Below are 23,889 nucleotides of genomic sequence, written 5' to 3' on the forward strand. Positions count from 1 at the left end.
AAGCAATATTATTAAACCAAACCAAACAATAATAAAATAAACATTTTGGATTAATCTTTGCCATGATCAGAAAATATATTTTTATTTTTAATGATTAATTTTCTTTAATCAAATAAAGCAATTTTTTTTTAAAAAAAGGAAATTATATTTGCTTAACTTACATTTCAATTTTCCGTTTAGCATAATTATATACACAATCGCCGTCCGCCGTTAACCTCCTTTCTCCGCCGCCAGTAAAATGGCCGGAAAATCCACTGCCGATCTCCATCATCACCACACTCGTCTCGTTCTCAAATACGCCTTCATTTCAAGGCTCGTGCTAATCTCCCTGATAGTTCTATGGAGATCACTGCTCAGCCCTTACGATACCTCCGCTTCGATAAACCCTAGCTGCCTCTCCAACACCACGTCCATTATCGGATTGTTTTCCGGTTCAAATTCTTACTCGAAATCCGACTCGCCGCCGGTTCTCCTCCCGCGATTGGCATCGGTGATCGAGGATAGCATTGTTTGGGATAGTGTGTACTTTGTACGAATTGCGCAGTGTGGATATGAGTATGAACAGAACTACGCTTTTTTTCCTCTGATTCCGATTTGCATCTCTTTGCTTTCACGAACCGGTAATTCTCTTTTTTTCAATCATTTTGTGGATTAATAATACTAGCAACAGGATAAGCATAATTTTCCTCTTAGCTGCTGTTGATTTGCGTTACTCGAGCTGAGTTTCTTTCGGAAATAACCTATCTACCTTGTCAGAGTTGTTCTATTTGTTATCCCATTGTAGCATAAAAATGTGTACTTTATGGTTATTTTTGTGAAATACAAAAGTTTTAAATGCTTTATAAGCTAATTGCATCAAATGCTTATTGAAGAAGTGCTTAAGAAGACTCTTAAAAAGTACTAATACTTTTTTAGAAACATCACTTGAAAAAGCACTACTTGAAAGAAGCCGTGCGCCCAAACAGGAGCTAAGAGAGACTATATAAGCTACTTAGCAACATGATTGACATACCTAGTGTAATCCCAGTAGTGGGGTCTGGAGAGAGTAGGTGTTTACAGACTTTACCCTTATCTTAGAAGGTAGAGAGAGACATTTCATGACAGAGATATAGATAAGCATGGTGTCACTATTCCGCTACGCATAAAGGTTCTAATAGAGACTATGTAAACAACAAGATTGACATTTTGCAGTATAGATATAGATAAACTGTGAAATCAATGGTCTGTTACATGTCATGCTTCAAAAGTTGTATCTTGCTCATTAAGAATGATGCTCATTGTGCAGGTAATTTTCCTTTTCTCGTTTTCGTGGCGAAGTCAGTATTTTTAAATTATTTTTTTTTTGGCAGTTGTTACTTATTATATTGAAAAAAGTTCTTGAATGTTTGTTTTTGTAGTGTTTGCCCCATTGATACCTTTTATTGGACAGAGAGCTGTTCTCGGATTATCTGGTTATGTGCTCAATAACTTAGCATTTGTTTTGGCTTCTTTTTATCTTTACAGGTAATGTCCAGTTTTGCTTTAGCAAGTGTTACTTCTTTATGAAAGTTGTTCCTTCTTCTGCCATGTGGAGAAACTTCTAGGTTTAAATTAAGTTTTCAATGCCACAACATCTCAAGAATTGGATAGCAAGGACTCTTAAAATTCCCACGTTAGTGCATGAAAGTTGATAAGTTGGATTGGCACTAATGACTAAACATGTAACTATTTTGCAGTATGTAGAATTTTGACCGTGGAATTAGTTTATGACTTTGAATAGATATTGTTGATCATTGATACATGAAAATGAGAGATCTCCTGACACTTGTATTTAAGACCCTTTTTGATATCACAGTTAGTTCAAAAGTATAATATCAATTTTGTTTTCAATAATATGGATTATTTAACATCTGTGATAGTTCAAATGCTATAAATTTTCATGTTTTCCTGGTTAACTCTCTGTTTAATTGACCTTCTATTTTGGTGTGTGAACATCACCTTATTAAAGGATTTTTTTTGGGGCATTCTGAGGAAAAGTGAAAATGTCTTGCAGTGGGCAAACCCATAAAGTGTCTTGCAATTGAAGTTGCAATCATATAGAAATTTCTCAAACTTCAAAGCTATAACCTCATGAATGTTGTATTTGAATTTTGGACTTCAGATGTCCTTTGCATAATATGGAACGAACACTTTTTATTTGTACATGGCTTCACCCTGCTCAGCTGTTTCATTGTTCATGATTTCTATTTGGGTTATTTGGTGTAACGCTTTCATATAAAAATAGTCTAGAAGATTTGACTGGAGTGATTGATGTCTCTAACTTAAATGTTCATTCAAGTTAGTTTGAAATTGATAGGGTAGTTTATATGAAATTTTATTTGTGGAGAACATCATGGCATTAGTGTGTTTTAAACTAAACTCAAATATGAATTTTTGGAAGTTGCACAAGTAATTTACTGCAAGTTTTTGAGATGATTTGAAGGCCAAGTGTGTCAATTGAGTTATCTCATAGTCCTTTGATGGTTTCTGGATAGTCATTCTCCACTTGTTTGCACAAACTACACAATTGGTACTTACATATTCATAATGATATGTTATATTCATTCTTATATAATACATTAGATACACTGTCTTTGCACATTTATGAATTTATTTGCTTTTATTAATCTGCTTATCATTCTTTATGTTATTGGTCCACAGGCTCTCAGCTATTATCTTGAAGGATTCCGAGGTGGCATTGAGAGCTACAATATTGTTTTGCCTTAATCCCGCCTCCATATTCTACTCAACAATGTATTTTCTTTTGTCTTGCCTTGCATTCGCCTCATTTTATGATGACTTGCATATGAGTATATTCTGTTTTCTGTTCACAGATATACTGAGAGTATGTATGCTTTGTGTTCCATTGGAGGATCGTATTATCTCATGAGGGGTTCAAATAACATTGCAACACTTTGGCTGGCTCTCACTGGATATGCAAGGTCGAACGGAGTGCTTAATGCTGGCTATATTTGTTTCCAGACAATGCATAGGTCCTACAAAACAGCTTTTGTTAGAAAAAGTGTTGGTGTAAGTTTTGTTCTGTTGCTGTTCTTCCTTTGACCAATGCAACTTTGTTTCTGTATCAGTGGTTAGTACAGTATGATTGTTCTCACTATATGAAGAAGTGGCAGAGGCTTACTCAATTTAGCCGCACTGTTTACTGTGAGTTTGCGAAAGCTGTAGTTGGCACACTACTTCCCGAGGAGCTTCAGGGACTTCTATTTAACTTGGCATGCCATGAGTGGTAACAAAATGTACTCATGTATGATGGCTCAAGTGGGGCTGGGTTTGATCATCTATGAAACAAAACCAGATGACCTGTCAGGCTTTTCAACCATGATTTTTAAGTAGGGTTACGGCTATTGCTTTAACCTTAAGAAGGTGAACTTTGAGACCAAGAGGGGCTTCAAATGTGAGAAGAGGCAGAGGAGAGAGACTAAGGCATTTCTGATTCTTATTTTGTACATGCTTTTGCACCAATTTCTTCATTTCCACCCACTTTATTCCTCTCATTATCTCCCTCAAATATTTTTCAAACTCAAACACCTTACTACTCCTATCCCTCTCCTTTCCATGGATCAGTTTTCTTCTTTTGATCTGAAATGGCTCATCACCAATACTCTTGTTAAATCTCATCTTTGTTAACTTAATGGTGGTTGAGCAAAGTTGTTTTGGAGTTTCACGCTCCTTACCATATTATGCTGCACTATTTGGCTGGAGATGGGTGTTTAAGTTGCTAGTTTGACTGTTTTAGCATTTTATATTTGACGTCAAAAGAACATAATTGTTGAATTATGTGGCTTGCGTTATGTATACTTCGTAGTTATCATGATTATGAACTATCATTTGTTTGAGCATCAATTGTTCTCGGAATTCGAAAAATATAGCATGTAGCTTTAGAGAAAGTGATGTTTTGGTTGTTTAAGATTACTCAGACAAAATCTTCCACATGTTACCAGGGGACCTTGGTAGTTCTTCTTTCTGGGGCTTTGCGTAGCTTATTCATCATTTTCCCATTTATTGCTTTTCAAGCCTATGGGTACTACAATATGTGTGTGGGAGGCAGTTCAGATGAAATGAGGCCTTGGTGCAAGGCAAGACTTCCTTTACTCTACAACTATATTCAAAGTCGTTATTGGTATGTTGGTACCTTTTCAAACTCTCACTTGCCTCTTCCACATTAAATTTGATCTGGTAGATATTAAACTACATTTGATCTTATTGTGCTGAAACTTTGGGTGTACGATTGTTTTCTTTATAAGATTACCAGAACAATTTTTTATTTCTTGTACTTCTACAAAGTCATAATACCCTAGAATACCTACTCAAGGTTTAGACCCATTGTTGCCTCTATATTCTCTGTTAATAATTTATAAAGAAAATGGCTTAAAAGCTACTTTGATCTTTCCCTCACATTCCGATCTCTCACTTTTAGCCATTCTTTAAGGTATAGTTGAATTTTATTTTTTTGGAATCTATTTGAAATGAGATGCCACTTGGGTGGGGCTCTGGTGGGCCCCTACGACCTCAATGAATATTTATCTAGAAAGGAAATTTCTCATTGGTGATTGGTCAGGCCAAGTGACCACCAGTTACTCACCCTGTGTAGCTGTGCTTAATTTCTTTGGTGAGGAAAGGTGATGCCAGACAGTAGTCACAGAAAATAGGTTCATGTAAATGCTCATTTGATACCTAAGATAGTCCTTATTGATAGATATCATTCTCATGCATTATTTTAGCTTATACACCAAAAAAATAAAGGATAAAAGAAAAGAGTGAGTAGAAAAAGTAAAAGTAAAAGTAAAACGCCAGTATCCTCAGCTAAACTCCATGTTGATTGCCGCCAAGAGCAGAGGCTGACTTTGCTGTTTCTTCTTTCTCAGGGGAGTGGGTTTCTTAAAGTATTTTCAAGTAAAACAAATTCCAAATTTTGTTCTTGCATCTCCAATATTATCTCTTGCTCTCTGCACAATCATACACTATGTGAAGCTATGGCCTGAGGTTTTTGTGTCACTTGGTTTTCGGGAATCCTCTCCAAATAAAGGAAGTGTTACTTCACCCATGCCTCTGGGGAGAAATGCAGGATCCAAGAGTGTTGGCTTTCCATCAGAAAACAGATCTAATGCCGGGCAAGGTATAGCTTGATATGTAAATCATTTTCATAAGATGTATGCTTTTATGAATTACGAGAGGAAGTTTATGTTTTTTCTGATTACAACTAACGATGGGCCATCAATTTTTCTTGTCTAGTATATGGCCACTGCTAAATTTTATTAGCTGGTATAACAAAGGTGGTACTCTGCTTATGATTGAGCATTTTGAATGTAGTGCGGTTATGCATTCAGATACACTTGCCCACACTTATAGTTTTCCTTGTCTCGCATTTCCTTTCAATGTTTGCATTCGATTTGAACTTCTAATCCTTGCTCGGGTGATCTCCTTGTTCATGTTGCTGCACTTTGTGATATTGTTATCTGTGAATTAGTATGATTTTATTTCTATCCAACTCATATAAAAATGAGTGGTTATATGTTTCATCACATTCTTCTAGAGACTCAATTTCAAAATTTTGTAACGTGAAGACATTGCTCATTGTTTAGTTCACTTTTGATAGGTGACTCTCTTAGACGGCGAAAACCAGCTCTGAGAGAAGAAAACTATGTGGTACAGCCGTCAGAAGATGAATCATCAGAGAATCCAGGATTCAAACCAATTATTCTTGTTCCCTTCATTCTACACCTTGTGGTCATGGTTGCAACGGCTTTCTTTGTCATGCACGTACAGGTTGGCTGACCTCTTTCCCTTTTTTTAAAGTGACGTGATTACTAGGAGTATATTTTCCTAGCTTTTGGTTTAATGGTGGGTAACTATTATTGAACTGAATTTCCCCTTTAGTATTTCCAATTTGCCCAGTCCTTTTTCATTTACTAAACGTATGTTGAACTTCTTCTGGGGAGTCTTGAGTTCTTCAGCTGATGAACTTCTTTTCATGTTCTGGTTACGGACATGGTTTATACTTTCGTGCTCACCTTGTCCTCTGGCACGAAATGATCATCTCCCTTTGCGCTTGTTACTTTTGTGCATCAACACTGCCTTCTGAGTATGAGAATCTGAATCTAGTTGATTGAAAGTTTTAGTTTCATCTCAAGTTAATAAGTCTGTCAACCTAGATAAACACCCTGAGCAAAACCTATATTTGACTCTCTTCCGATCACTTTGACAGGTTTCAACACGATTCTTATCTGCCAGCCCTCCTCTCTACTGGTTTGGCTCATATGTCATGGCATCACCTCGTCTTAGCAAGAGATGGGGATACATTATCTGGACATATTGTGCAGCTTACATCTTGCTCGGAAGTTTGCTCTTCTCTAATTTCTACCCCTTCACCTGAGACGCGTGGTATCTTGAAGCTGAACTTTCTTTTCGTCTGATTTACCATAATCTCCTCGTTTTTTTGAAGTATCATTTCCGATGGCTACCTCGCAGCAGCATTAGCCATTCCAGTTTTGACGATAAAAGTAGAGTAGATTGTAGAGGTGTTGATACTGGTTGCAGAGTTGATTTCTTCACATTCAAACCTTGAAAATCTCTGTTTGGACATAATGTTCTGATTTTACATTAATTAGAAAGATTTCAATAGACTCTAACATGAATGTAGCAAAACCAATTTTGCTTTGCTTATGTAACGATTTGTAACTATAAAGTTATTTCCGTATGACTTACACGTAACATATTTTAGCCGTGAAATTAGTGACTGATGCTTGTATCAGGACAGACTATCTATATCACATTCTTTTGGATCCGGCCCTTTGTTGAACGTTTGATACTTCTACACTGAATTATTTGATGAGATAACATTTTTTTTCCTATTACTTTTTGAGAAATGAAGAGGACTTTGGATGGAGCAATGGTAAAATTATCTCCGTATAGCTTTTAAGTCACGAGCGTAAGAAAATTAAAAGGAAAAATCGAATAGGATTAGAAAAACTAGTGGATTGATAATTAAGTAGATACAAATAGATGTAAATTTGCTATTAATAAGTCGATCGATTTTTTTAACCTACTATAATATGATATTCGATGTATATATTAGAGTCCAACTAAAATAAGATTTTTGAATTGCATTAGGTAAATTCTAAGCTTAAAAACTCAATTTAGAGGTCGTTGAGAGAAGATCGATCCCACCACCTTCCATATCAATTAAGTTATTTCGAAGCACAATAAAACCTTTTCCTACCATAGGAATTGAATTGTTAATTATGTTTGGATAATGTTGTGGTGTTTAATATTCTCTTCGAGCAACGGTTAAATCACAATTCGAGTAAAAAATTTCACATGAAGGTAATTGTTTATTATATTTGGAAAATTGGATGAGAGTCATGAGATTAATATTTTTAAATTTCCATCTCATGTTCAATATTCGCTTTATGGAGTGACAAAATTAGATTCTAATCGAAAATACCACATAATTAAACTATAGTTATCACTTCAACAAAATCTTTGTCCATATTTAAGCAACCTTGTAGTCCGTGTTGCTCGTGAAAGATGACCATATGAAATTAATCGGGGTGTGCTTAAACTAACTGAACACCATATCATATCATATATTTATATAAAAGAGAACCGTAGGCCTGTCCATATGGCGCCACCACAAACAAGAATTCATTTTTAATTTATTCATTTTCAAAACTAGCCTTCCTCTTTCATGAAAAGTTGCGAACGAAGAGTTGCGACTTTTATGAAAAGTTGCGACTTTTATGAAAAGTTGCGACTTTTATGAAAAGTTACGACTTTAATGAAGAGTTTCAACTTTTATGAAAAGTGTGACTTTTAATGAAAGGTTGTGGCATTTTCGAAGGGTTGTAATTTTTCTAAATAGTTGTAACGTTTCCGATAAGACACAATAAATATTTGTTCACACTACCTTTTACTGTCTATAAATAGAAGGGTTTCCTCTCATTTTAAAACAATAAAAAATTTGAACCTCCTCTTCTTCTTCACGGTCTCATCTCGAATGACTGACTGACATCATTGCTTATATTACAGATACTGATATGTATTTTTACAGTCATTAATTTATGCTTATGTTATTAAGGATAAATATTAAGATATAATAATTTTTATTTTTCTTTTACATTATAAATGTTTGTTAATGAACGATCGATTTTAAGTATTATTTTATAAATTGTGTAATATTAAATTCGTAATTTTACTAGTTATAAAAAATAAAACAAAAAAAATGGACCAATAGAATCATAAACCCTCTTCCATTAACCCCCAAAAAAACCCAGCGTCTTTTGCTCGTTACTCATCATATCATTCAAGCTTCAATTCTCATACAAGATTCATCCAAAATCCTCAGAGTACATTTCTAGCGATTCTCTTGGTAAAAAAATGTGTTTTTTCCTGCGTTTTGGTGCAAAAAATGACATGGGGTTTTCATTTTAAGGTTTTTATTTGAGGGGTTATGGTTGGTTTTGTTGTTATACATTTCAAGATTCAGTTTTTTGTTGTTGTGCTGTTGTTGAATATTGCTGTTTTCTTTCTGTGTGAAATGGGATGTTGTAGATTTTGCTGGAAAAGTTCAGTTCAAGCGCTGTAGTTTTGTTTCCTTTTTTCTGAATGCTCTGTAGTGATTTCATTATTAATTGACATATTTTCTGAGCCAAGGGTGTTTCGGAAACAACCTCTCTACATCCCACGAAGTAGGGGTAAGGTTTGCTTACACTGGACTCCAGTTGTTGTTCTTGTGCTATTTCCAAAGTATGTTGTTTCCTTTCTGTGTGAAATGATTTGGGGGTTTGGTATGGAAAATGAAAGTTTTAAAGTTGTGGATGAGGAAAGTGGGAAGTTCAGTTTGTGATATAACAATCTGTTTGATGGGGATTAGTTGATGGATGATACAGTCTATCCTAATATCCCCATCTGTTCATGAAGAGTTGTTTGCTATGTAACTTTGGGGAAAACAAAACAAAACAAAACAAAAAAAGAATTATGCATGCACACTAGATTTATAGCATGTTTGGCCAAGCTTCTGGGAAGCCAAAAGTTCCTTTTTTTGAAGTGCTTATTTTAGAGGGTAGAAGATATTTGACCAAGCTTTTAGGGAATACTTAAGTGTTTGTGACTAGTAGTAGAAGCTGAAAAAACGGTCTTTCCCTTGAAGAAGCACTTTGGTACCTTGGTCTGCTCTTATATTGACAAAAGTGCTTTTCAAATTAATTTCCCAAGCACAAACAGTTAATCTTCCAAAGTACTTGGCCATACATGCTACAACACTGACATTAGGGTGTTCAAATTTTTAAATGTTTGTTTTGAGGTTTATGTCTATTTAGGAGTATCTTCTGAAGTTAGGGTTTTATAGCAGTTATAGTAGAAAATCAGGGGTCATTCTGTTCTCAATTCTGTAATTAGTTATGTGCATACTATTTATTCAAACATCATCATCATTGTAAGCTCATGTCTATGTGCATTTTTCTGTTTTTAAAAAATGTATCTGAAGAAACAAGATTGTGAAGATTTGCAGAGAATTGGTGTGCACATTATTCTTATTTCAGCTTGAACTTCGGTCTTTGAGTTATAAAAAAAAGAAATTTTATATATACGCACAAACACAAAGAGGTGTCAAGGCTTAGATCTGAAAGCAACAATATTCCCAATGTTAATCCCACAAGTCGGCCTGGGGAGGGTAGAATGTTCGCAGACCTTACCCTAGTCCACAACTTTGTGGGGTAGAGAGACTATTTACAGTAGACAATTGGCTCAAAATGAATGTAATCTACCGCAAATAGTAAAATAAACAAAACAAATGAAACAATATGTAATAGTTCTCCATTCCTGTCCTCGATGCACTTCACTTGGTCCATTAATTATTGGTTTGTTTCATGTTTCTTATTCTCCTGACTTTGCCTATATTGTGGCAGTTATGTGCTCAAGGTAAAACTTAATCAAAGATTCGTTAAGGCCTAAAGTGTACTGATGACCTGCCTCATATTCATTTTAGTTTTTTTTTCTCAAAGATTTACTAGCTACGGAATCGTAAAGAGCTCCTTATGTTGTAAAAGGATGAAGAGCTCTTATATGTTGTAATATCTATCTGCTAGAAGGGGAAAAAGTGTTTTTCCTTGTACGTGTAGTAATAGCACAAGCAGTAGTTATAATGTAGCTTTTACTAGCTTAATTTGGTGGTATTGGGTGGAGTTTCAAATAGCTGCCTATGTTTTGTGTCTGTGAGCTGTTGAACTAATCTCTGTTGATTTCGCTATCTAATGGTTTAATTACTTACTGTCAGAATTGGATACAATGTTAGATAAGTTACTTAGATTTTAATGTTTTTTTCTTGAATCATTTGTTTGTTTTCAATTGGCTTATGAATCGCATTGGATTGATTTCTTGATGCAGGTGTTGATATACCGAGTACTGGGTGTTCTTAAAAGTAAACATGAGCACAAAACTTGAGCAGGCATCTAGCCGCATTCAGACGGCAGCTTCATCTGCAACACCATTGAGTGGCCCAAAGATATCTATGTTTGCCAATAAAACTGGATTTGTGATACCAAAGAACAAGTTAGCAGGTTCATTGGTTCCGGTATTTCGAGTAGGAAAAAAAGAAGCTAGTGATTCTGTAAATGAAGATAGCACTAAACAGGTGCAAAGGAAAACTAAATGGGGCCCTGATCTCACTCAAGATACTACTGTCAGAAAAGCAAGAGCATTGGCATATCAGGTGCTTTAGAATGTTTTGCAATATATACCTATTTACATTTTCTCTTCTTTTTTAAGCTTTGTCTTGAAATTGAGAAATATATATTGTTTTTTTTTTTGTTTTTAAGTTCCTTTATAATTTCTTGCATCAGAAAGAAATGACCTTTATATTCTTCATTAGAAGAAAACAATCTGACATTAGTTCCAAACTCAACATCGTAGGGACGTGTTGAGATTACACAACCTTTTGTGCGCTTTATGTTTTGTGATCCTTAATATTAAATCTATGCATGTGTTTCTCATATAGATACAGAGAATCGTAACAGGGCATGCCTTTCTTTTAGAAATCCGCAAAATGGACAAAAGCACTCCAAAACAGTCATTGAAGTTTTGTTTTACCATGTTAGGTTATGTGTAACTGCACATTTACATGCGTCTATATGCAATATGTATACACATTATGTTACATTGATCAAACAGCTGAAAATAAAGTATGTTGCTCGTTCTCTTCAAAAATGTTGACGGGTGCATGGCAGATCCGTCAAAAGTAGTGCATATTTGGAGGACTTGACATGGGTGCAGCAAACATTTTAGGGTAGTTCGAGCAACGCAGAAATAAACCTTAATTACATTCATATATATTTGTGCGACATGAGAATCATCCTAGTCTGGAATCCATGGTTTTCTTGTTGTTTTCAGTTTGATCGTTTCTTGAAGAACTTCATAACTCTATCAACCCCCCCCCCCCTCCCCCTCCCCTGATGGAGTATGGCTTGGTGGCTTTCCCTTTGTCGGTCATAAAAGACGGTGTAATTCTGTGTGAATGGCTTTTATTAATTTCCTACTCCAGGTGCCACTAAGTGATATTGCTGCCTTACAAATTTTGGGCAGAGTCGTGTGGATCAAATAACACAACTACTGAGTTCTAGGGGTTTGGAGGGAGAAGGCAGCAAAGACTCATTATTAGCCTCTCCTGCTAAACATCACGAGTCTTCAGATCATCAACCTAATGATGAGGTAAATTAAATCATTAAGATCTTTAGTTGCGAATTTTGCTTGCGTTAGCTTCTAAAGCTGACGATGTCTTCTGTGGATGTAGAATGTGAGATCACTGGAACATGAAAAACGGGAAATCATTGGTATGTTATGATTGATCCCTTGAGTCACTGACTTTTACTCTTCCATTATCAAATACACCATACATCTTATCTGTTTTTATTCATGTCCAGGGGAGATTTTAAAACTGAATCCCAGTTATAAGCCACCTGCTGGATATAAGCCTTTACCAAAGGAGGCAAAAATTCCAGTACCTGTAAGTTAAACCAGTTTTAGGCACTTTGTGCTCTTTCTCTTTTTTTCTTGTTCCAATAGTTCTCCCGTTGGGTTCTGTGAGTTGATTCCTTAAATTTTAGAATTCTTATCAACTGGAACAAGATTAAGGATCATCTGTATTGTATTGGATTACACTTCTCCTCGGCTTTAAAATTACGACTCTGTTAACTACATTTATATTCTTACAAGACTTGAATATGTGTTGATATCAATGAGAATGATGGCCTGGCCTAGCAAAACAAGTTAGACAAACTATGGATTAACGGAGACTTATGGAGAAAATTGTTATTAGCTGTCGTTCTCCTCCCACCAATCTATGTTTCCACATTAAAAAAGAGTAGGTTTAGATATGAAATGGCAGATGTGCACTTATTCATTGTCATGTCTTTTATTATATACTGATTCTGATTGCCACAAGCTAGGTGTTTCTTAGTTTATGTTTTAAGGGTTTTAATGATTTGATTTAGTTATAAGCCATGTTTTACTGTTTAACAGGGAAATTTAGCTCAAGTTAGTTCAGGGTATTCACCTGGCTAAGTATCTCATGTCCATGTGTATTTCAAACTGTAACCTGTACTCGGTATCCAGATAAAGTAGAACAATTGTGATATATTCCTAAATACAACCTATAAATGATTTCTTTTTTTGATTCTTCTTTAAGTGACTCCTGCGAGTTCTTCAGTGTAAATCATGCAGATGGAAACTGTCTGACCTCTTTTTTGGTACAATTCTTTTGCTTTTTAAGGTCAAGCTATATGACACAAACTTAAAACTGTGGCATATAGTAATTAAGAGCCATGCCATTATTTTATTACTGACTTTCTTGTCCTTTTAGAAGGTCAAGCTGTATGATACAAGCACAAAAATCTGAAAGCATATTAAATATTAATCAAGAGACATGACATATTCCATCTGTTACTACTGACACGGAGTAAGAATATCCGTCTTATCACTAAAAGGGGAAGTGATAGATCCTCATGAGGCATCTCTATTTGTTCTCAATGCAGATCAAAGAACATCCCGGGTACAATTTCATTGGTTTGATTTTTGGTCCTGCTCATAAGCAACTGGAAAAGGTAATTGTTTCTAGCATCCAAGACCTTAAAGTTCTACATATTTTAGTTGATTGCATAGTAAAATAGTGTTCCTGGTCAACACCGAGTGTTTCTGATTGTATTGAAAACCAGGAAACTGGAGCTCAAGTGAAGGTTTATGGTATTAAAGCAGATACTGGAGAGAAGGTAAAGTCCATTCAATCCATCGTGTATATTTATATTCAGTGTGTCATATAATTGTACAATTGCTGATGATCAATACTCTGGTTATAGCTTTGCACTCTTGGTATTTCTCAAACCTGTTTTGAATGCTTTCCTCGAGCCGAATGTCTTGTCTGAAAGTCTTTCTACCTTACCAAGGTAGGGGTAAGGTCTGCGTACACCCCACCCTCCCCAGGGCCCATTTATGGGATCACGCTGGATATGTTGTTGTAGACTAGGCTAGAGACACCTATAAAATGTAGTTTATATGCAATCTATGTTCTACTTGCTCCTAGTATTAGATCATCATGTCTGGATTGTCAAGCCTCCTGTATGAGCTGCAACAACATATACCTGTTGTTCACCTTGATTTCTTGAAAATTGACGTGTGTTTTAATCCTTCCCCAGGTAGAAGTTACCTCTGGTGAAAATGACTCTAGTGCTTTTGAGGAAATGCATGTCCAAGTATCAGCTGAGACGTATGAAAAGGTTGATGCTGCAGTTGCTTTAATTGAACTTCTGGTTACCCCAGCTTCAGTAAGTACACAGTACTATGATGTTCTACTTGGTTTTACTGTGAATACCAATGCGGCAATTCAGTATCTCTTTTTTTTTTTTTTTTTTTTTGTGTGTGTCATAAAGTTAAGTGTTCCATTTGGTTCTCAGATGACTCCTGCGGCCACAACCACAAAAGCTTCAGGTGATGGAGAATCTATTTCCGTTGAAACAACACCTGGCCTCACTCCTCCTGTGGAAGGGATGGCTCAACCAGGTTTTGGAGCACAACCTGCTCAACTTCAAAGTCATTTCCAGCCATACCAAGGGCAATGGTTTCCTGGACCGACATCTCAGAATCCAGTACCTCGATTTCCAGGACCCGCTAACTCCGGGATGTCTTCAGCATCCTTGGTCAGCAACACTCACCAAGTATCACCTTCACCTACCAACCTGTCAAATACATCCTCACCCTTTGGTCCACCACATGGTATGCAAGATGGTTTTGGTTCAGTTCCTCGAAACCCTTTTGTTCACTCTAGCCCACAGGCACCACTAATGCAGCAGCCATATATGCCTTCCTCTCATTTTGGACAAATTGGTGGACTTAGACATCCTATACCATCTTTAGGATCTACACCACCTCAATCCAATATGACTCCACCTCAATTTTCTCAGGGCCAACCGAGTCCAACAGGGTTTCCGCAAGTTGTCAGACCAGCAATGTCTTCATTGCCTCAGTCTGTCCCTCCTACAGCATATCCAGATCGACCATTGAACCCAGCTGGGAACCCCCCTGGATGGTCACAGTCACCATGGAACAACCAGACAGGTCAAGGTCCAAGCAACATGATTGTCATGGCTCCCCCCACAGTTTCCCCTCAAGGAAGTCATCATCTTGCTTCACGCCCAATGGGTGTCTCTGCAGCTCTGCATGTTGATGTTTTCCAGGGCCATAATTTAGCACCCCAATCATCTGGACCAGTTCCATCAGCACATATGCCTCCTCCATTGCGTCCATCTTCAGGATCTACCCCTGCACATTTCTTGAACCACTCTGTGTCTAGTGGACAACCAATCAATCCAAGTCTCTCACCTAATCCAATTCCTGTAAGTTCTCTTAATATGAATTCTATGAGGCCTACTTCCTTTATAACTCCAAAGCCACTGCAGCCCAGTAACGATTTTACATTCCAGCCTCACCATTCACAGAATCCAGCCGCTTCCAGGCTAATTAGTCAATTTGGATCTCAGGACCGTACACCTTCAAACCAAATGATGCGCCCTCATCTACGACCAGCAATAGACAATCCAAATCCCCCACCTGTCATTCAAGGATTTCAAAGACCCCAATTAAGCAATCAGATTAGTCAGTCAGGACCACCTATGTCACTTGATTTTGCTCGAGGACCTGCTGGCCCTCTCCCTCAATTTAGGCATCCGACATTTTCAAATCAGGGTATAGCTTCACCTACTGTCCCTCAAATGCAACCTATGAACTTTAGGCCAGCTCCAAATCATGTAGGTTCTTTCCCTCCTAGAGTGAACTCCATGCCTCTTGAGCAAAATAATCCAAATTCCATGCTTAGACCACAGAACTTTGAGGCTCCCAACAATGTCTTCCTCCGTCATGGTAGGCCTGCCTCTAGCTCCGCTGGAGCACATCAAATATATGACCCCTTCTCACCCACATCAGTCCCTCGACATCCTCATCCTGGTGGTAATCCAGCAATGGCAGAAAAGCAAGAGAATGATCCTGAATATGAAGACTTGATGGCCTCTGTTGGAGTTAAATGATTCAAACTATAGACCTTCGTGTTGATTCCACCCCCTACCCCCTCTAAAGCCTTAAAGTAGAATTCTATGCTGTCAATGCATCAGTGATGATGCTTAATATGCAATTTTTCTTATTGGGGGTCATAGAGACAGTATCCAACCCCTTCAATTCTCCTTGTACTGCAGAAAATGCTTTCTGATAGATATATTTTACTGGAAAAGCAATGTATTTAGGATATGCATATACTTGCTTGGTGCCAACTTGTTGAAGGAGTTTGGGGTGGGTAGGGAATGATGCACTAGCACAGTAAGTACTAGTACACTGATTGATATAGATAAACCTCAATTTATGGGCATTTTAGTGTTTACATAAACTTTTATTCTCATATTGCTAATACAAGTTCATCTCTTGTATAAGTTGTACTAGAATTAATACTACAACGTTTGATAATGAGTTTAGTAAGGCTTTTTCAAGTAAATGCAGAGAAGAAGCTTGCCATCAATCCTTTTTTTTTGTTTTGTTCTGTTTTTTCTATACTCTGGTGTCTGATATCTGCATTGGAGTCCAGCTAATATGTATTAATGCCACATAGCGCCCCAATGGGGGAAGTGCTCTCTATTGAGAATTTTTTCATATCAAAGCTCGAATTCAAAACATTTGGTTAAGGAACAACTCATCCATTGCACTACTCAAAGATCTTCACTATGCTGGACTTCTCATGAGAACCTCTTTTTGTACTTTTTTTTTTAATAATGAAGAAATTTCCATTGGCTAGTTGGTGCAGCATGCGATGGAATTCAAACTCGTGACATGTGTCTAAACCACATATCGTGCATCGATCTCTTACCACGCAGACTGAAGCTCAGGTGGCCAAGCATATCTTTAGACTTCCAACTACCACAATTTTTTCAATCTAGACCACTGATTACATAGGCTCAGCACCATCTAAAGTTTCATGTGGAAGAAAACATGTTCACACAAGTTCTTTGATCTTTTGTCACTATGAAATTGAGAAATGGGAGAAAGGATAAGCCTGGGAAATAAAGCATAAGTAAATGTTTTCTTGATTTAGTTTGATTCTGAAGAGTAGGACCATTGCACAAATATCTCTTGCTTATGTACAAAGAGAAGAAATACATACAAAAAGGAGTTTAACATGACACTCTTTAATCAGACAGAAGGACCTGATCTAAGTACCCTCTCTAGTTTTTCAGCCTTAGCATAGTCAGTTTCTGTTAAAGGACCAGCTGGGAAAGGAGTGATCTCGACAATAAGGTGTGGCGTAGGGAGCTCATCAAACAATGCTCGAACGTTGTTGCAACAGACACTTTCTCCATGAGCACTTTCCCTCCTAATCTGACAACCCTGGAGAAAACAAACAGTAAATACTTCTTAGGAGATGTTGAACAAAGATACATGCTCATATTCAGAAATACTCGTTATGCAAAGCGCCAAACGAGAAAATTTTAAAGCTCTCATTACCTTGTGAGAAGTGGCATCTCTGAAGTGGTCATCATCTGATAGCAAGGAAGCAATGGACTTGAGAAGGCGCTTTCCTTCAGGTTTGGACGGTACCCTGTAATTTCGACGTAAGGTCCCCTTGGTGGTAGGATGCCATTTGCTCACTAATTTCCTTCTGTCAGTAGCTTCCTTCTCTGTAAATACAAGAACAAGAATATCATTAAATTTGTCTGCTTACGAAGCAGCTGTATTTGGAAGCAGCTGTATTTGGAAGCAGTGTTCGGAAAGAATAAATGGACTGAAGATAAGCAGCAACTACATTTACATGTAAATGAGACGGCGAAAAGCACAAAGCGCTCTAAGATCCACTGGGGCTTTAAGCAAAAATAAAGCTATGGGATTTATTGAAGTAAGCAAATGGAGAAAAATACAAATATGTATGTGTAGTCCAAGACTAACTGCTTTCATCCAAAGAGTGAAAAAGGAGACGGAAATTAGTGTCCTATGGCAATAAATGTTTCTGCAAGGTGATCTCACACATTTTCTCGGTATTTTCCAAAAGGAACCTACTTATTCTAATCCAAAGAAAAAAACAACAATGACTAAGTAAACAAGGGCTTAGCTTAACTCAACTAGTGTAATTCTGATCCAACCTACTCTACAGGAGTGAGCGGAGAGAGGAGCCAAGGAGGGAGATATATTCAATAGCAACCAAGCTCTTAGGCAGGGGCAGAGCTGGAGGGGCGTAAACCTATAATCTACATTGTATATAGAAGGTTGAAATTATCAGTTATGTATATATATTAGATGTTGAATCTCCTTGGCTTCTTCATGTGTTTACTTCGTAATATTTTGAATTTAATGAAACTTCTAAATCTTCCGCTGCTCTTAAAGAATTTGAAGTTGAGGCTTGAGACCTAAAACCCCCACAGTTGATAGATATATGGTTCATGTCCTACTAATACCTTTGTTTTCCTAAACTAGTCTGTAACTTCGGAACATTGATTAAACAGTTTGTTATGTAAGTAATACTCCAATAACTTGCGGCAAAAATCAAAAACAAGAAAAGAAGAACTTCTCGAACTTTCTACAAAGCCATTATTATTTTCTAGTCAAAAGTTGTTCATCAGCATATCAATACATTATCTCATTCAATATAATCCTTCATTTCTAAAGCACAAACAAATGCAGATGTACCGAAGAACACTCCACAAACCTGGTTTGCTTTGCAACTCTTCAAACCATTTGGCAAAACCCAATTCAGCATTCCCATCATTCTCCAAATCTACAACCAAAACACAACAAATCAAAGCTTCAAAACACCACAGTTCCTAAATAAACAAAACAACCCCATTTCTCATTAACACATTCAAATCTAGCTAAACACTCAAATAACATACTTCCCTACATAAGAAAACAACCCCCTTTCCCATTCTAGATAAATCTTCAACCAACACACATAACTAATCAAGCTCAAAGACTCAAAAACCACAGTTCCTAAATAAACAAAACAGCATCATTCTCATTAACACATCACAAGTCGAGCTAAAGACTCGAATACCATACTTCCCCACATATGAAACAACCCTATTTCCCATTCTTGATAAATCTACAACCAACACACACACAACAAATCAAGCTAAAAGACTCAAAAACCACAGTTTCCAAATAACAAAAACAACCTCATTCTCATTAAGACATTACAAATCAAGCTAGAGACTCAAATGCATACTTTCCCACTACAAGAAAACAAACCCCATCTCCTCATCCTTGATAAATCTACAACCAAAACACAAACAAATCAAGCTAAAAGACTCAAAAACCACAGTTTCCATACAAACAAAACAATCCCTTATCATTAACACATCACAAATCAAGCTAAAGACTCAAACTTTCCACATAAAAAAACAACCCCAATCTCATATACACATTACTACTCAAGCTAAAAGACTCAAACACCACATTTCCCAAATAACTAAAACAACCCCATTTCTCATTTACACATTACAAATCAAAACTAAAGACTCAAATACCACACTTCCCCACATAAAAGAAAAAAGAAGACAACCATATCCCATTTTGATGTAAAACAAAACAAGAATACCTGAAACAAGAGGATTAGAAGGAGATCCAGCTAAACCAGCTTTCAAAAGAGCATAAAATACACAAACTCTACCAACCCACAAGACAGGAGCTTCAAGCAAAGTAGCATGAGTGGTTTTTGACCCAGTTTTGGCACTAGAAACACTCAATGAGCTCCTTTTGTTACCCAAATAGAATCTGTAATCAAGACTGGGTAAAAAAGATTTGGGTAACAAAGGAGAGGTGAAAAAGGTCAGATTTTTAAAGAATAAACTGTTTCTTGAAATGGGTTGAGATGAAAATGTGAAAGAATTGATTGTAGTTTGTAGAATCATTGCTTTGATTGGATTTAAAAAGTGAATTGAAGTGAGAGAGTGAAGATTTTTAGTTCTTTGTGATTCTGATTTTTCTTTATAGAGATACTTTAGAAGTAGAAAATGAAGCTAAAACGACAACGTTTTGATCTGAGTAGATAGATTTGATATTTTTTCAAAGGTATGGATAAACATAAGGTCAATCATTTTTATGAATAAATACAAAAATGATTTAGAAAAAGAAAAAAAATAATAAGAAAAAAGATAGTTTTCGTGTATGTTAGTTCATGAATTTTTCTAAATATGGTAACCCAATATTTTTTAGGACCATCTAAAATAGCCTGGTGAACTATAACTATATATATGACTATATGATCTATGCCTTTTTTTTTTGTGAGTGTTAGTATACGATTTTTCGGTTATGTTGTTTCGTAAATTTTTGATCATAAAATTTTTATGGACTATAGCACATAAAAATTGATAAAATTTGCGTTTACCTGTTTTGGGACTCATTTAAACTTGAAAATGCCCTGAGGGACGAAATGAATATTGCCAACATCTTCAAGGACGTTTACGAAAATTTCGGGGATTTTGATTACAAAAATTTCAGGGATTTTGATTACAAAAATTTCATAGACTATAGCACACAAAAGTCGATAAAATCTGTGTTAACCTGCTTTAGGGCTCGTTTGAACTTGAAAATGCGCCAATTTTTCCTGCAGGACGAACTGAATACATTGCAAACATCTTAACTTACGTCCACGAATAATTTCGGTCATTTTCTTTCGAAAATTTTGGATCACAAAAATTCTATGGACAATAGCACACAAAAATTGATAAGATCTGTGTTTACCTGATTTAGGGCTCGTTTGAACTTGAAATTGCGTCTGTTTTCCCCACTGGACGAACTAGATACATTGTCAACGTCTTAACAGACGTCCACGAAAAATTTTGGCTACTTTTTTAAAAATTTCGGATCACAAAAATTTCATGTACTATAGCATATGAAAATCGGCTAAAAATTTTCTTTACTTACTTTGGGCTCGTTTGAACTTGAAAATTCGTCTGTTTTTCCCGCGGGACGAACGAGATACATTGCCAACATCTTAAAGGACTTCACGAAAAATTTCAGCCATTTTGTTTAGGAAATTCCGTATCACAAAAATTCCATGAACTATATTGCACACAAAAATTGGTAAAATTTGTGTTCACCTACTTTGTTGCTCGTTTGAAACTGAAAATGCGTCCATTTTTCCCGCGGGACTATTGGATACATTGACAATGTCTTAAAGGACTTCCAAGAAAATTTTTGGCCATTTTGTTTTGGGGTATTTCGGATCACAAAAATTTTATGTACTATAACACACAAAAATTGCAAAAATATGTGTTTACCTGCTTTGAGGCTTGTTTGAACTTGAAAATGCATCCGTTTTTCATGTGTCATAACCCATTAATTTTTTTGATCCAGAAAATTCCTAAATAAAATGACTGAATTTTTTTTATGGACGTCCTTAACACCTTAGAAATGGAAATAGTTCGTCCCCCGGGGGAAATGGTGTATTTTCAAGTTCAACGAGCCTCATAGCAGGCAAAAGAGGATTTTACCGATTTTCATGTGCTATAGCGCATGGATTATTTTGATCCGAAAATCTCAAAACAAAATGACCGAAATTTTTATGGACATCTTTTAAGACCTTAGAATTGGAACGAGTTTAACAGGCAGGAAAAAATATGTATTTTCAAGTTTAAATAAGCCACAAAGCAGGCAAAGACAAATTTTACAGACTTTCGTGTGTTATAGCCCATGTATTTTTTAATTTGGAAATATCGAAATAAAATGGCATGAAATTTTTCATGGACGTCTATTAAGACCTTAGAAATTGAACTAGTTTGTTTCGCGGGGAAAAATGGTGCATTTTCAAGTTCAAACTAGCCCAAAGAAGGCAAAGACAGAATTTACCATTTTTCGTGTGCTATAACCTATGAATTTTTTTAATTCAAAAATTCTAAAAGAAATAGCCGAAATTTTTCATGGACGTTTGTTAAGACCTTAGAATTGGAACCATTTCGTCCCACGGAGAAAAATAGTTCATTTTCAAGTTCAAACGAACCCAATCTAGACAAAGTCAGTTTTTATCGATTTTCGTGTGCTATAGCCAATGGATTTTTTTAATTCAAAAATCACAAAATAAAAAGAGCAAAATCTTTTATGGACGTCCATTAAGACCTTATAAATGGAGCATGTTTGTCTCGCAGAGGAAAATGATGTATTTTCATGTTTAGACGAGTCTCAAAGTAGACAAAGACAGAATTACTATTTTTTGTGTGTTATAGCCCATGAATCTTTTTATATCAAAAAATCTCAAAAGAAAATGACAAAATTTTTTTAGGGACGTCCATTATAACCTTAGAAATGGAACCATGTCGTCCTGCGGGGAAAAATTAATGCATTTTAAAGTTCAAACGAGCTCCAATGCAGTCAAAGACAGATTTTACGAACTTCCGTTTGCAATAGCCAATAAAAAAATTTTTATCTTGAAATCCTGAAACAAAATAACTAAATTTTTCATGGACCTTCATTTTGACCTTTGAAATGAAAAAAGTTCGCCCCGCATGGAAAAATGGTGCATATTCAAGTTCGACTGTTTCCAAAGTAGACAAAGGCATATTTTATCGATTTTTGTGTGTTATAGCCCATTAAGTTTTTTTTTTTTGTAAATTTTGAAATAAAATGACCAAAATTTGTCATAGACGTTCGTTAGACTTTAGAAAAGGAACAAGTTCATCCCGCGAGAAAAAAATTGGGTGTTTTCGAGTTCAAACGAGCTCCAAAGCAAGTAAAGGCTGATTTTTATCGATTTTTATGTTTTTTTTATCCAGAAAATTCCTAAATAAAATGACTGATCTTTTTTATGGACATCCTTAACACCTTAGAAATTGAACTAGTTCGTCCCGCGCGGAAAATGGTGTATTTTCAAGATCAAACGAGCCTCATAGCAGGCAAAAGAGGATTTTACCGATTTTCATATGCTATAGCCAATGGATTTTTTTTATCCGAAAATCTCAAAAGAAAATGACCGAAATTTTCATTGACATATGTTAAGACCTTAGAATTGGAACCAGGTTAACCCGCGGGGAAAAATATGCATTTTCAAGTTCAAATAAGACACAAAGCAGGCAAAGACAGATTTTACAGATTTTAATGTGTTATAGCCCATGAATTTTTTTTAATTCGGAAATACCGAAATAAAATGGCATGAAATTTTTCATGGACGTCCATTAAGACCTTAGAAATAGAACTAGTTCGTCCAGCGGGTAAAAATAATGCATTTGCAAGTTCAAACTAGCCCAAAGAAGGCATTGACAGAATTTACCATTTTTCGTGTGCTATAAACCTATGAATTTTTTTAAATCCGAAAATTCTAAAATAAATAGCCGAAATTTTTCATGGACGTCTGTTAAGACCTTAGAATTGGAACCATTTCGTCCCGCGGGGAAAAATAGTTCATTCTCAAGTTCAAACGAGCTCAAAATAGGCAAAGACAGTTTACCGATTTTCGTGTGTTATAGCCAATGAATTTTTTAATTCAAAAATCACAAAATAAAAAGAGCGAAATCTTTTATGGACGTCCATTAAGAGCTTATAAATGGAGCATGTTTGTCTCGCAGGGGAAAATGATGGATTATCAAGTTTAGACGAGCCCCAAAGCAGACAAAGACAGAATTACTATTTTTTGTGTGTTATAGTTCATGAATCTTTTTATATCCAAAAATCTCAAAATAAAATGGCAAAAAATTTTCAGGGACGTCCATTATGACCTTAGAATGGAACTATGTCATCCTGCGAGGAAAAATTGTGCATTTTAAAGTTCAAATAAGCCCCAAAGCAGTCAAAGACAAATTTTACGAACGTTCGTGTGCAATAGCCAATAATTTTTTTTATCTTGAATTCCTGAAACAAAATAACTAAAATTTGCATGGACCTTCATTTTGACCTTTGAAATGAAACTAGTTTGTCTCGCATGGAAAAATGGTGCATATTCAAGTTCGACTGTTTCCAAAGTAGACAAAGGCAGATTTTATCAATTTTCGTGTGCTATAGCCCATTAATTTTTTTCTGTAAATTTCGAAATAAAATGGCCAAAATTTATCATGGACGTCCGTTAGTATTTAGAAATGGAACAAATTCATCCCGCGAGAAAAAAATATGCATTTTCAAGTTCAAACGAGGTCCAAAGCAAGTAAAGACAGATTTTATCGATCTTCGTGTGTTATAACCCATGAATTTTTTTGATCCAGAAAATTTCTAAATAAAATGACTGAATTTTTTTATGGCCGTCCTTAAGACCTTAGAAATGGAACTAGTTCGTCCCGCGGGGAAAATGATATTTTCAAGTTCAAACGAGCCTCAAAGCAGGCAAAAGAGGATTTTACCGATTTTTCTGTG

At 36.0% G+C, this 23,889-nt stretch overlaps 3 protein-coding genes across 4 annotated transcripts; 2 read left to right on the forward strand and 1 right to left on the reverse strand.

Annotated features, from left to right (window-relative positions):
• The first annotated feature begins 140 nt into the window (after positions 1-140).
• Positions 141-6,838, forward strand: LOC107008376 (GPI mannosyltransferase 2). Its single transcript, XM_015207385.2, has 8 exons — positions 141-620; positions 1,398-1,503; positions 2,680-2,772; positions 2,853-3,048; positions 3,981-4,159; positions 4,905-5,155; positions 5,636-5,805; positions 6,245-6,838. Exons 1-8 carry the CDS (start codon positions 239-241, stop codon positions 6,410-6,412), a joined length of 1,545 nt encoding a protein of 514 aa, XP_015062871.1. The 5' UTR covers positions 141-238; the 3' UTR covers positions 6,413-6,838.
• A 1,424-nt stretch (positions 6,839-8,262) lies between these two features.
• LOC107006398 (trithorax group protein osa) lies at positions 8,263-16,042 on the forward strand. Of its 2 annotated transcripts, none has more exons than XM_015204965.2 (9): positions 8,263-8,384; positions 10,423-10,747; positions 11,617-11,742; positions 11,825-11,864; positions 11,955-12,037; positions 13,065-13,133; positions 13,245-13,298; positions 13,722-13,850; positions 13,980-16,042. In XM_015204965.2, exons 2-9 carry the CDS (start codon positions 10,463-10,465, stop codon positions 15,603-15,605), a joined length of 2,412 nt encoding a protein of 803 aa, XP_015060451.1. In that variant the 5' UTR covers positions 8,263-8,384; positions 10,423-10,462; the 3' UTR covers positions 15,606-16,042. The 2 variants fall into 2 exon arrangements, with proteins under 2 accessions (XP_015060451.1, XP_015060448.1); XM_015204962.2 differs by having other exon boundaries at positions 8,278-8,407.
• A 584-nt stretch (positions 16,043-16,626) lies between these two features.
• LOC107006410 lies at positions 16,627-19,535 on the reverse strand. Its single transcript, XM_015204972.2, has 4 exons — positions 19,151-19,535; positions 18,263-18,331; positions 17,068-17,240; positions 16,627-16,950 (listed from the first exon to the last, which is right to left on the reverse strand). Exons 1-4 carry the CDS (start codon positions 19,461-19,463, stop codon positions 16,756-16,758), a joined length of 750 nt encoding a protein of 249 aa, XP_015060458.1. The 5' UTR covers positions 19,464-19,535; the 3' UTR covers positions 16,627-16,755.
• Between the last annotated feature and the right edge of the window lie 4,354 nt (positions 19,536-23,889).

The sequence above is a fragment of the Solanum pennellii genome, chromosome 1 (genome assembly GCF_001406875.1).
Source record: "Solanum pennellii chromosome 1, SPENNV200".
Taxonomy (NCBI): domain Eukaryota; kingdom Viridiplantae; phylum Streptophyta; class Magnoliopsida; order Solanales; family Solanaceae; genus Solanum; species Solanum pennellii.